The 13,486-nt window shown below is 34.7% G+C and overlaps 2 protein-coding genes across 2 annotated transcripts; both read left to right on the plus strand.

Annotated features, from left to right (window-relative positions):
- The first annotated feature begins 797 nt into the window (after nt 1-797).
- Nucleotides 798-3,837, plus strand: LOC116114248 (caffeoylshikimate esterase). Its single transcript, XM_031400406.1, has 6 exons — nt 798-1,027; nt 1,123-1,269; nt 1,375-1,505; nt 2,890-3,027; nt 3,279-3,377; nt 3,458-3,837. The coding sequence occupies exons 1-6, from the start codon at nt 946-948 to the stop codon at nt 3,665-3,667; spliced, it is 807 nt and encodes a 268-aa protein (XP_031256266.1). The 5' UTR covers nt 798-945; the 3' UTR covers nt 3,668-3,837.
- Nucleotides 3,838-4,560: 723 nt separating this feature from the next.
- LOC116114235 (IST1 homolog) lies at nt 4,561-8,959 on the plus strand. The gene is made up of 6 exons (XM_031400389.1): nt 4,561-4,764; nt 5,041-5,173; nt 5,263-5,366; nt 6,529-6,700; nt 6,822-6,962; nt 8,264-8,959. The coding sequence occupies exons 1-6, from the start codon at nt 4,715-4,717 to the stop codon at nt 8,645-8,647; spliced, it is 984 nt and encodes a 327-aa protein (XP_031256249.1). The 5' UTR covers nt 4,561-4,714; the 3' UTR covers nt 8,648-8,959.
- The last annotated feature ends 4,527 nt before the right edge of the window (nt 8,960-13,486 follow it).

Consider the following 13,486-nt stretch of genomic DNA (forward strand, 5'->3'; position numbering starts at 1 on the left):
ATCAACACATGCTGTTGATCCGACTAGTATCTTTCTGTACTTGTTGAAAACATGGAATTGTCTCTGACCCTTAGATTCCGGCCACCAGAGCTCACTTTCTTCAACCGTAACCAACGTTATCTCTTCACCAGTCCATTAAAACGTCAACTACCCACCGTGGCTCCACTCAAGTACAACCTGAAACGCACAGTTTTCGTCATCACAGCCAAGATTAATACTGAAAAGGCAGTTCACATTGAAGGCGTCAGTGAAGAGTTGAATTTAATTGCTTCTCAGAATCTTGATTTTGCTAGTCAAACATCTGATCATGCTTGCAAGGTTGTTTTTAATTTTTTGTTTTTGGTCATGATCACATTTGTCAAAGCTTGATTTGTGGAATTTGCGTTTGACTGACTTTTTTTTTTTTTGTCAAAGAAAGAATTTTCCTTCGAGCCTGACAGAAAAAAAGAATTTTTTTTTTGAAAAACTGTTAAAACCAATAAGGATATATATCTTGTTTACCAAGGCGGGGCTCCTTTTTTTTTTTTTTTTTTTTTTTACTTATTTGCTTATCTATTACCTGTTTGTTTCCCGAGAAGATGGAGGAAAAGAAAGGAAAGTGTAAAGTTGGAATCTTATAATTCTTTAATAAGCTTTTAATTTGGTAGTTGTCCTACATATTAAAAGAAAAGATTTTTGGGATAAATGATTGGCAAAGCAACAAATATTTACATTTTTCTATGCCATGATTCAATCGATTTCCTTGTCTTTTTGCTAAAATTTTTTATGTCAAATCTTGTTTTTAAGATTTGCCTTCAATCACAAGTTGGTTTGATCCCTTGTGTATTATTTGAAAAGACAAATGGAAGTTGACTTTGAAAGGTTCTTAGTACTTGAATGTGACAATTGGTCCTGTAGTGGTATGAGAAGAATTCAAAGGGACTGGAGATTTTCTGTAAAAGCTGGATGCCAAAACCAGGTGTTCGGATCAAAGGAGCTTTGTTTTTTTGCCATGGTTATGGTGATACATGCACTTTCTTCTTTGAAGGTTTGCTGATTCGTCTAGTAATACAATATCTTAACTTGTATTATATGTTCATTCTTGTAATTAAGCCATACTGTTAATGCAAATTGGTAATTCAGGTGTTGCTAGGTACATTGCTGCAGCTGGATATGGTGTTTATGCTTTGGACCATCCTGGTTTTGGTCTGTCCGAAGGATTGCATGGTTATGTCCCAAGCTTCGATGCATTAGTTGACAACGTTATTAAAATTTATACAAAAATCAAAGGTTTGATATCAGTGAATCTTGCCTCATTCTGTAATGTTGATTATCAGGATTGATTAGTTTAAGGAACAGCGTTTGCTGATTTTTCTTTTGTATTATGATTGGCAGGACGACCTGAAGTGAGAAGGTTACCTCACTTCATATTGGGACAGTCCATGGGTGGAGCTGTTACTCTCAAAGTTCATCTAAGGGAACCACGAGAGTGGGATGGAGTAATTCTTGTAGCTCCAATGTGTAAAGTAAGCCCACAGTTGTCCCCTATGACAGAAATCTTTTGATTTTTTTATTTTTATTTTCTTAACTGAATGCAAGGTTCAAAAGCCTTTGTTTGTTCAGAGACTCTTTGTTGTTTGCGGTGAGGTGGAAAGCTTGATATTAAAGTTGAACTGAGAAAATTAATTGCAGATACAGATGGGCTTAGTCAGAGGGAAGTGTGGGAAAATGAAATACAGAACTAGGTTGCAGGTTCTGCAATATGTATTCCTTAATCAATGCCAGGGGGCATGTAGTTAATTAGGCATATGAGGAGCCTTTCTTTGAGCAGTCTGTACTCTGGAAATTCCAGATTTTAACAGTCTGGTTGCCAGGTGAAATATTTCTTCAAAGATTAAGTGCTAGTGCTACAATCTTCCACTCTGGTATGGTAGAACAGTTAATACCGGCATACCTTCGAAGGCTGGGAAACTTGTCTCATACTGATCTATACTCTTGCTACCAAATTAGGACCTTCAAATCAGTAAATATAGAGCATTAGAAATCTCTTTGATATGTTGTCGAGGAATTATAAAGGTCCACTTCTGCATATTGAGAGAAGAAAGATGGTGAAGTTTTAGAGCTTTAATGGCTTCCATGGCTGTACCAGATTCCGTGGCTGTACACTTATTTTCAGCTATCTAAAAATGTGTGATTCCTGGCTGTCCATCTTAAGCAGATGAGTTTCTTGACAATGCAAGATACTCATCTGATTGAGTTCCACATGCTGAATTGTAGTAATGTGCTGCGATAACTAAGTGAACATTCTAGGATAAGCTATCCGGTTGATATGTTTGAATTAGTAAAACAAGGGCTAAAACAAGTCCTCAGAAAGCACATGGAAGCATGGAACAAACTATTGGATGCTGTCTAGGAGATACGGTATTTGACTTAGTGTTTGGCACTCTGATCCTGGGAAGTTAACATTGCATAAATTGATATCATCTTGTGCGGATTAGAAAAAACTCTCTGTGCAAGGCTGCGCTTTATATGAGTGCATGAACAAACACATAATTTTGTTAGCCTGAAAATTGATAACTATCATGCAAACTATAGTTCAACGGTGTGAAGGGTGGTAGGGGCATAGTATTCTTTAGTTCACATACTATAGATTACTCTCATTCTTTTCTTCTACGCTTTTCCTAAACTTTGGTATTGATATGTATCGGCCATAACATTTTCATCACATTATATCTTCTGAAGAACTGTGATCGAGTTCTTGTAATAGACGCTAAGATAAATCTTGATTTCTGTTGCTTGTTTAGATTAATCATTTACCAGAGAAAGTCGCATGATTAGATTTTGTGTCCAAAACAATGTACTCTGTTCTTTAACTAATGACAAGTTTGCTAACTTAAAGTTTCCGGTAAGATTGCAGAAGATGTGGTTCCTCCCGCAGCAGTTTTGAAGGTATTCACTCTTTTGTCAAAAGTTATGCCAAAAGCAAAGCTCTTCCCACATCAAGATCTATCTGAGTTAGCCATCAGAGACCCCAGAAAAAGAAAAATGGTATGTTCTCCTTTCATCATTCAACATGAATGTTCTTTTACACTTACATAATTGGAAAGAGTGTTAGTGCTAGGTTCAATATTTCACATGAACATTCAAATGATTTGCCCGCATCTAGAAAGGATAAAATTTAACAATTGAATTTCTAACTTGGGAACAACACACCTGAATCTTATTGTTATCTTATCTGCTTTTCTGTGTAATCTTTAGAATCTTTCATAAATCATGTTTGTTTGGTCTTTCTGTCTTAGGCCGTCTACAATGTGATTGGTTACAATGACCAAACACGACTGAAAACTGGTTTGGAACTTCTAAAAGCAACTAATGAAATTGAGAAGCGATTGGACGAGGTTAGTTTTCTATCGCCCTATCCAATGTGCCCTTATTTCTTATTGCATAAGAGTTGGAAATCAATTTAGATGTATTGCAGGTTTCATCTCCATTGCTGATTCTTCATGGATTAGCCGATAAAGTGACAGATCCTTCAGTGAGCCAGTTTCTTTACAAGAAAGCTTCCAGCATGGACAAAACTCTCAAGCTCTATGAAGAAGGTTATCACTGCATTTTAGAAGGAGAGCCTGATGACAGAATACATACAGTCCTCGGTGACATTATTTCATGGCTTGACGCCCGGTGCTAAGTAAAGTTCATTCTAAAATTTCTGAGTAGAAGACTAGTAGCTTCTTCCTTCCTTTGCCTTCTCGTCCGTCACCATTGCTTCTCATCTCAAGCCTCAAATGTCAAATTTTTAGTTCAATGCGGAAGAGATTGGTGAAATCCAATTAATAAAGTTTGGGGCATTGTGTTTTTGGTTTTGAGTTTTGACCTCGCTTTTCCACTGGTAGTTCACCTTCTAAACTTATAATGTCGGTCGCTATTGAGGTTTTAAGGCCATGTTTGGTTGTTCTTTTAAAGACTATGGTTTTTTTTTTTTTTTTTTATTTTGTTTTAATGAACTTTTTGCTATTTTTATTTAATTTTAAAAGACAAAAAAGTTTAGATAAAGATTAGTAGACAATTTTTTTTTTTTAACCTAAGTGTCCGGATAACTTATGTGTACTTCAACTAATTATTGAAGAAGACTAGCGTAGCAATCTATTGTCATGACTCTCCACTTAAATCGTGGATACTCAAATGAGAAATCGAACTTAAGATCAAGTGTCGATCCATATTATCTTCAATTCGTCATAACCGTCTAGACTACCACAAATGGTACAATTGGTTATTATCTTCTAACACTTAAAAAAAAAAAAAAAGAGAGACAAAAATTAAGACAAATATTTTACTTTAAAACTGCAAAAAAATATATTTTTTTACTAATTATGTATTCTATTAAAAAAATGTGATACATATTTATTATATGAAAATGAGATACTGCAAAAATCCCTGATAAAAAATATAATATTCAATTTTTATTTTTCAAAACACATTATTATTATTATTAATTTTTTTTTTTTTTTTTTTGGCCTCCATCGAAGAAAAAGGGAATAAAAGAGAGAGAAAAAACCGTTTTAAGAGAAAAGGTGCGAAGCCAAACAATGCCTTAACCGAAGTCCAAAACTTTGCGAGATTAATGTAACGAAACGAGAAATCAAAATCCAAGATCCTTTTCAAAACAAAACACGAAAATCAATAACTGGGTTGACTTTAAAAATCAAAACTTGATCTTCTCTTCCTTTAAGCTTCGATGTCCCTCTTGAACCAACTTTTCAACAGAGGCGTTTTTGGTGCGAAATGGTATACTTCCATCAATTTCTTTCAGCTTAACATGTTGATTAGTTTTATTCTTTGTTTATAGTTTTGGAAATTTTCCCTCTGTCAAAGTTGCATGTTTTTTATGAGAAAGTCCTGACTTTTATAGATTCTTCTGTGTAATTGTGAATTATATTCAATTTAATGCATTGTATGCTTGGGAATTTGGCAATTGAATTGTAGCTTGTGAATTTGCATTGAATTTTTGTGTGTGGGTTTGAAATTTGAATCTGTAAGTTATGATGATGGTTGGTTTTGTAGCAAAACATGCTTAACATTGGCGATTTCGCGCATAAAATTGCTGCAAAACAAGAGAGAGATGCAGCTCAAACAGATGCGCAAAGAGATAGCTCAGTTTTTGCAGGCTGGCCAAGAAGCAATTGCTCGAATTCGGGTAGTGATTTAAATTTATGATTGTTTGTCAGTGATTGGTGAAGTTTTTTGTTCAATTGCCTTTGACTAGATGTTATGTTATGATGTTAGGTGGAGCATGTAATTCGAGAGCAAAACATATCTACCGCATATGCGGTGTTGGAGCTGTTCTGTGAGTTTGTTCTTGCACGTGTTCCCATTCTTGAAAATCAAAAGTAAGTTCAAAAAGGATTTATCTCATGTTAACTAGTGATCCCCCAATGCAAAGCTTTTGTTCTTTTCATGAGGCTTATTATCAGTGTCATATAGCATAAAGTCTTAACTGAATTGGTATTCAGTGAAGCTTGACACGTTTAGTTTTAGATAGTTGAGTATCAAATGGATGACTAAGATTTAACTAGTGGTGCAGAGGACCATCTGTTTTCAGAGGTAGTGAAACCTAAAGAGGTGAAATTATAGCTGGTATCTTATTGAATTTTGTCAAAGATTCCTTAAATATCTTCTCTTTGATTATGTTTACTCCAATTGTATTCCAGCTCCTATTTTAACCCAAATTCATAATTTAGTTAATTTTCTCAATATCCTAGTTGTTTACTTAACCTACCCCATAATCCTTAATTTTCTGTTGTATTCTGCCGATATCAACATCCTGCAATCAGTTCTCGTGTTCTATATTACATCTTAGTTTTAGGACTAGAGCTAGTGTCACAGACTCCAAGCTTATCTTCCACATACTATTTGTTATCCTCCAATGGATGACGTTTGTTTGTTTATTATCTCCTACATCTGCTGAAATGAAACCTAAAACATGTGATGTCAGTATAAGATCATTATCAACATCTCTAATACCAGATTAAGAAAGGCAAGAGGCTTGTAAGAGCTAGACAATAAAGGGAATGCGAAAAGAGGCAGGTATAAAGAACTTTTTTGTAAAAAAAAAAAAAAAAAAAAAAAAGAAATTAATGTTCTGGAGAAAGATTGCTAAATGTTTCTTTTTGCTATGGAGATCAAAGGTAGTTGAGTTTGAGATGGATCAGGTTAACACTTTTAAGAAAATCTATAATGAAAATTTGGCAGCATACATTTGAAATGATATTTTGTTTGTCAATCATCTGATGGAAGCCATGGTGGGTGAATAGAAACAGCATTTAACTATAGTTTTCCTAACAGTTGAAACAATCCATAATGTGCACAATTTAGTGCTATGATGTTGTGTTTTAGTGTGCTTCTCAATTGTGAGACTTTTACTATTTGAATATCATGTTTTCTTTGGCCAATAGGTTTTTGGGAAATCATTGATAACATTTTATGTGAGACCTGTAAACCTAATTCTGTTACATTGAGTGCAATTTTCTGACCTTCTTTTTCACATAATAGGGATTGTCCGACTGAATTGCGAGAAGCTATTGCAAGCATAATTTTTGCTGCTCCTAGATGTTCGGATTTGCCAGATTTGTTGCAGGTCACAAACTTGTTTTCTTCAAAATACGGGAAGGAGTATGTTGCAGCTGTTGCTGAGCTTCGTCCAGATACTAGCGTCAATCGTACAGTTAATTAGCTTTAGTACTTCAATTGCAAGTGTGATGTTTCTGCTGGAGCAGCCACTGTAACTCACATGCTAATATTTCTTTTCGTACTTTTTCTTTTTTCTTTTTTGTAATTTTATGCAGATAATTGAGAAACTTTCAGTTAGTGCTCCATCACCTGAGGCAAGGCTCAATGTGTTGAAGGAAATTGCGCAGGAGTACAATGTGGTTTGGGATTCTTCTCAATCTGAAGCGGCACTCAGTAAAAAGCATGAAGATTTATTGGTATCTTATCAAATTTATGTTTCATATATCATTTCTTTTGGAGTCGCCTAGTGTTGTCTTTAGACATTATTTTTTGCTTCATGCTGGGACACTCTTTGATATTATAGCTCTTCTTGCTACTGTTAGAAAACAATTGTTTTGTTACTAGAAAAATATATTCCAAAAAGTGGACCCTGTGGCCTGTGTAATGAGTTTGCATGCAAAGTAACTGACAGGATTCCTCTAGGTTAGCTTGAAAAAATTAAACCTTGTAGATAGAGATGAATGAGCATCAAAGAAGAATTAACCAGAAACATTCACTGGGGAATATTACAACTTCATCTCAGCGATGGATAAGAGAGATTAACATAGATGGGGCATAGACCAGCCAAGCAAAAGCAGAGCATTCAAAGTCAAATTGATGATTAGCACACCGCATAATAAGATTGAGCTATGGATGAACATCTCACTAGAAAATTGAGACACTGAGTGATAGATAAGTAGGAGGATGGATTGATTAAGAACAGAAATTTAGAGAGATAGATAGCAATAGATAGAATTAGAAAGAGATAGATAGAGATAGATAGATAGAATTAGAAAGAATAGATTAGGGAGAATAGAAAGAAAGGGGAGAAACTAGAAGAACTGAGTGAGAGAAGAAAGAACGATAGGGGGGAGAACCAAGATATTATTCAATCAAATAATCAAGCATAAACAGTAATGACAAACAAGCCTTTATTTATAGGCTTAAAAATTAAATCCTAACCAAAATACAATTCTAAAAATCCTAATTCTGCTAACACAATGAAATATAAATATCCTAATCCTAATAAAGCAATGAAATAAGAGACTAAATAAACTAAAACCCTAAATCCTAAAAACAATCCTATTTCTCCTACATCACTGAACTTTTCACAAGGCTAAGTTGCTTGGTGATTCTTGAGCCAAGTAGTATAAGCTTGCCTAGAAAGTTAAGAAGCTCCAAAAATATGTTTATTTGGGCCCACATTCTCATGAACCGTCAAGCCTTTTGACCTTGCCAATATAGAATCAAGTGTTAGAAAGTTAGTAGTTTTGCTTATTAGCCAAATATAGCCCTAATCCATTAGAAGTGGTCAGTTTTTTACTCTAAGAAAAACCAGTCACAATGCTGTTGAGAGTAACTACTGAATTAAACAAGCAATTGTTAGTTACTTCCACATTTTTGCATGCTTAGGTCTTATAAAATGAGAAAATTTCAATTGTTGCATGTTTAGGATCTTGTAATAGCCTTTTAACTATTGGAGTGATTTATGTCCTCTTGATGTTAATATATTTTGCAGGGTGGGTCAACGGAAATATATGGTGGAGCTTCAACTCCTGAAGCTTCTGTTAAGCAGAGCTCTCCAAGATCTTCATCTTCTAATGGGGCACGTCCTATTCTGCCTTCGGAGAGTAGACTGGGATCTCAACACCTTCAAGTTCCCAGCCCACCAAGCATTATGCCCGTTCTGAGGTCTAATGAGATTGAACAATCAGCTAAAAGTAGCAATGCGGTTCCAGTTAGTGATACTAAAAGGGAGACAACATCACAATCATCCGATGTATTGGAAAGAGCTCGAGCTGCTATTGCCTCTGCAGAACGAGCATCTGCAGCTGCCCGTGCAGCTGCTCAGCTTGTGAATGCTGAATTTGGTTCGTTGAAACTAGAAGGGAAGTCATCGTAGCACCCACATTATTGACCTGTTACAATCTCATATCTTGATGATTTTACTTCACTAGCCTCCCCTTTTCCAGGGATAGCTGGGAAAGATAAAGAGAGTGCTGGAAGAGAGAAAACAACATTAGTCAAGCTAAAACACTTACTGTGTTATTTGAGACAGTTGGAAGAGTGCTTAATTTGTTACTAAGATATCTAATCACCTACTATTGTATTTCCTTGTCGATAAAGGTTTGAGTAAATTTCTTTTACGGTTTGTTTCTAAAAGTTGTGATTAATGGAATAAAATGTGTACTATTTACTATCTGTCACTGACAAATCTGATGAGCTCTCTAGTTACTTAATACTCTGTACGTAATTGCCTGCTAGAAGTAACAAGTTACAGCAAAAGCAGAAGAATCATATTCTTTTCCCTCTTTTCTTATCTGACTAGAGTTTATATTTGAACGCTCAAAGAAGTCAGCCACATGGTGATTTTATGCTCTGAATAGTCAAGTCTGAAGGGTCAAAGAGGCGGATATATATAGAACTAGAAGAATAGTACTTCAAGTATGAGGATTGTATTAACTCATTATAATGATCATGGTTCACTCTTTGGAGCCCTTTCAAATCTCAATAACTATGAACGAATTCCTTCCCAAGCATAAGGTTAATTTTATCATTGGATGACCATAATAACACTAACTGTTACCAGCAAGCTGGTGGCATATAAAATTTAGATTATGAGGAGAATATCCTTATTCAAGAAATGTAAAGATAAGAATCTTTGAGAATCTCATTTTTATTCTTCATTTTATTCCAAGAAAAACAAAATTGCAGAACTGAAAATGCGTCCACCAGTGTAACATGAAGTGGCATACCAGGACTGGCAAAGTGACAAGCAGAGAAGAGAAGGGAGAGAGTGAGACGCTAACTGGACAAGAAGCACCACCTGCATAATAAAGTTTGATATCTGAACATAAAAATCCAAATCATTCTTGTTTCCATTACAAAACAACCCGACCTATATACATGCGTTCTATAGACCACACAGCCTCAGCTCTCTCTAGGTTACATTCACGAATCCCCTAGGATTTTACACAAAACTTAACAAAGAGACAAATATGTATTACCTAATACATCCATATATGCACATATATACAAATTCTTAAATACAAACACATGCTGCTTCAATATATGCATTAGAGAATGACAGAACAGAAGAGATCATATTCAAATTCTTAAATGCAAACATATGTATTAGAGAATGATTATGTATGTATTAAAGAAGAGATTAGGAAACAAATCTATATACAAGAGGGTGACTAACTTATCCCATAAAGTCTCACTGTTATCTCACATTTCCCCTCAAAAATACGATTACTTCTTTTTCGTCGTATAATACATATTTTCTGTGTATATATATTACAATTAAAAACACGAATTTCAACAAGGATCCGTCTCATGCAACTCAACCCCACGTCTGATACAAAAAAAACATAGAGCCCTCTTGCATGAAACTACAGCAAACACTTGTGAAAGACTCCATGGTCGTAACTCGTACACATATTCACTGCAAGCAAGAGAGAGTGAAAGAGATGTATCCTAAGTTACCATCATCACCATTAATCAACTGAGCCTGAACCTGAGGACAGGATAAAAAAAAAAATGATCCAGTGTGGATGATTGTATTGTATTAGAGAGTAGACTATATATCGCGTGGTCTGCAAACTGAGAAGGCACATTGATTTTGTTGAAGTGAAGGGTCGTTTTCGTCTTGAATTTCGTTTTAACACAGAGATGTTTCCATTGGTCGGTTTAAGATTCACCGTTTAATTTTCTCATTAAATTTATTATTCTTTGAAATATGTTCTTATCTTATTCTGTCTTTGATTAGAGCATGCCTTACCGACTTTCAGCTTTTGTTTTGTTTGCTTCTTTTTATCTCTTCTTTAATGAAATATGAGTATTCATTGTGCGCTAAAGCTAGGCAATTATCATAGCCACAATTAGGGTTCTTACACTAATATATATATATATTTCCATCAAACTATTAAGCAGAAATCAAATGGACAGTTGATCTTACCGCTAAAATCAAATGGAGAAATAAATATACATGGGGCCGAAGATGTAAATATATACAATATAGGCTGTGAAATCTATGTAGAGTACTAGATTACAAATCTGAGTAGCTGGATCAGCTAAAGAAAAATGGATTGCAAGATATGTCTATTCACTTTCTAACTAGCTATATATAGCCATGTCGCATAATGATGTAGCAACCTCCTCCTTTGGTTCTGTTTAGTAACATTGTTGAAAGTATTCATTTCATTGATTTTCATTAATGTCACATTTTGTGATCACAGATGAGCCTTCTATTCCTTGAACAAAACATTTACTTCACAAGAGATCATATCATTAATCCAACATCATCAAGTCTACTTGTAAACACAAACTCCATGGTCAGCGACGCTCAGCTGCATCAATGTATGTTGAGTAGTCTAACGACATTCATTTCCGTCGAGATAGATGTCGCCAGAAAAGCGCAACATTCGTGTGGTTAACTAGCCTAACGCAAAAAGGTTTAGCAAAATAAATGAAGTGTGATGTTTATTTNAAAAAAAAAATGATCCAGTGTGGATGATTGTATTGTATTAGAGAGTAGACTATATATCGCGTGGTCTGCAAACTGAGAAGGCACATTGATTTTGTTGAAGTGAAGGGTCGTTTTCGTCTTGAATTTCGTTTTAACACAGAGATGTTTCCATTGGTCGGTTCAAGATTCACCGTTTAATTTTCTCATTAAATTTATTATTCTTTGAAATATGTTCTTATCTTATTCTGTCTTTGATTAGAGCATGCCTTACCGACTTTCAGCTTTTGTTTTGTTTGCTTCTTTTTATCTCTTCTTTAATGAAATATGATTGTTCATTGTGTGCTAAAGCTAGGCAATTATCATAGCCACAATTAGGGTTCTTACACTAATATATATATATATTTCCATCAAACTATTAAGCAGAAATCAAATGGACAGTTGATCTTACCGCTAAAATCAAATGGAGAAATAAATATACATGGGGCCGAAGATGTAAATATATACAATATAGGCTGTGAAATCTATGTAGAGTACTAGATTACAAATCTGAGTAGCTGGATCAGCTAAAGAAAAATGGATTGCAAGATATGTCTATTCACTTTCTAACTAGCTATATATAGCCATGTCGCATAATGATGTAGCAACCTCCTCCTTTGGTTCTGTTTAGTAACATTTTTGAAAGTATTCATTTCATTGATTTTCATTAATGTCACATTTTGTGATGACAGATGAGCCTTCTATTCCTTGAACAAAACATTTACTTCACAAGAGATCATATCATTAATCCAACATCATCAAGTCTACTTGTAAACACAAACTCCATGGTCAGCGACGCTCAGCTGCATCAATGTATGTTGAGTAGTCTAACGACATTCATTTCCGTCGAGATAGATGTCGCCAGAAAAGCGCAATATTCGTGTGGTTAACTAGAAAAGGTTTAGCAAAATAAATGAAGTGTGATGTTTAATTAACCTAGTATATCTTCAAAGCCAACGATTTATGTTGCTTAATTATCTCTAGGTGGTTTGACGGTTTGTTTGAAACTCTTAAATGTATTATTTAAAAGGCCATGAGTTCAGATCTCTATGATTATTAATAAAGGGTAACCACTTGAGGTTTATCTGGCTATTAACTCCACGATTTCAAAAAATTAATTAAGGTACATGTAAATTGGTTCGAGCAACACCCAAAAAAAAAAGATGCATGTTGATAAGTTTGAGAGTATTGATAAAATTGGGGGTTTCAATTATTTTGATCGAAGAGAGAAAGAGGGAGATTAATTAATTAGAAAAACATAAAAAACTTAAGTGTGATATAATTAAGACACAAGAACTGAGCTAAGTAGGAATTAAGTTAGTGATAGAAAAAGGATATAATTATCAGATTCTGAAAGGAAAAGACAAAGACTATAAGGTTATTTTAGAAGATTACAAAGGAAATGAATGAATAAAATAAAGCTCATTGCCTGCAGCTTTAAACATTCCCTCGCTTGTTATTGCATGAATAAGCAGCTCGCTCAGCCTATAGCCGTCTAGCTACTTTGCTCCATTATTTTCAATTCAATTCAATTGTGCTCTCTCATATTTCAGTATTTTGACAGTTAGCTGCAACTTTTTTTGTGTACTTTCTGCCCTATATCTATCTAAATTATCACCTATATATACACCTGCACTCTCTCTCCCTCTGTGTATATTATATATATATACAATAATTAATAATAATAATCAACTTCAATTCTTCTTCTTCTTTCTCTCTCTCCTTATCACTGGCGCGATCCCGAGATATATTCGAGAAAGGTACGGAACTGTAGGTTGGCAAAGATCCTCTGTGTGAGAGAGATAGAGCTACAGTTGTTAATCAGTTGTTGTTCTTTCTATACCTCTCTTTGTTGTGACAGCAGATACTGCCCGGCCCCCCGCTTCAATATTTCAAAATACGATTTACATTATATAATTATATATATATACATAAGCTAAAGCTAGAGGTCGGTGTTTGAGTTCGCTTTAAAAACCGTAGTGTTCTGATGTGCCATTTTGCGAAATCCTTCAGTGTACTACGGTATCTAAATGTAAGTCATTAAAATATCTCATTGGGAATTGCTCAACTAAGCTCACTGCTCACATCAAGTAATAATAAACCAAACTTCATATATTATACAATTAACTAATTTAATAAGAGAGAATTGAAGAATGTGAAAGTGTTTCTTTTTTGGTGCAGGTCCGTTTTCAGATGGGCAATCCATATTAGGTTAAGAAAATAGCATGAAGAGGG

This window comes from Pistacia vera, unplaced genomic scaffold (assembly GCF_008641045.1).
Source record: "Pistacia vera cultivar Batoury unplaced genomic scaffold, PisVer_v2 Contig704, whole genome shotgun sequence".
Classification (NCBI taxonomy): domain Eukaryota; kingdom Viridiplantae; phylum Streptophyta; class Magnoliopsida; order Sapindales; family Anacardiaceae; genus Pistacia; species Pistacia vera.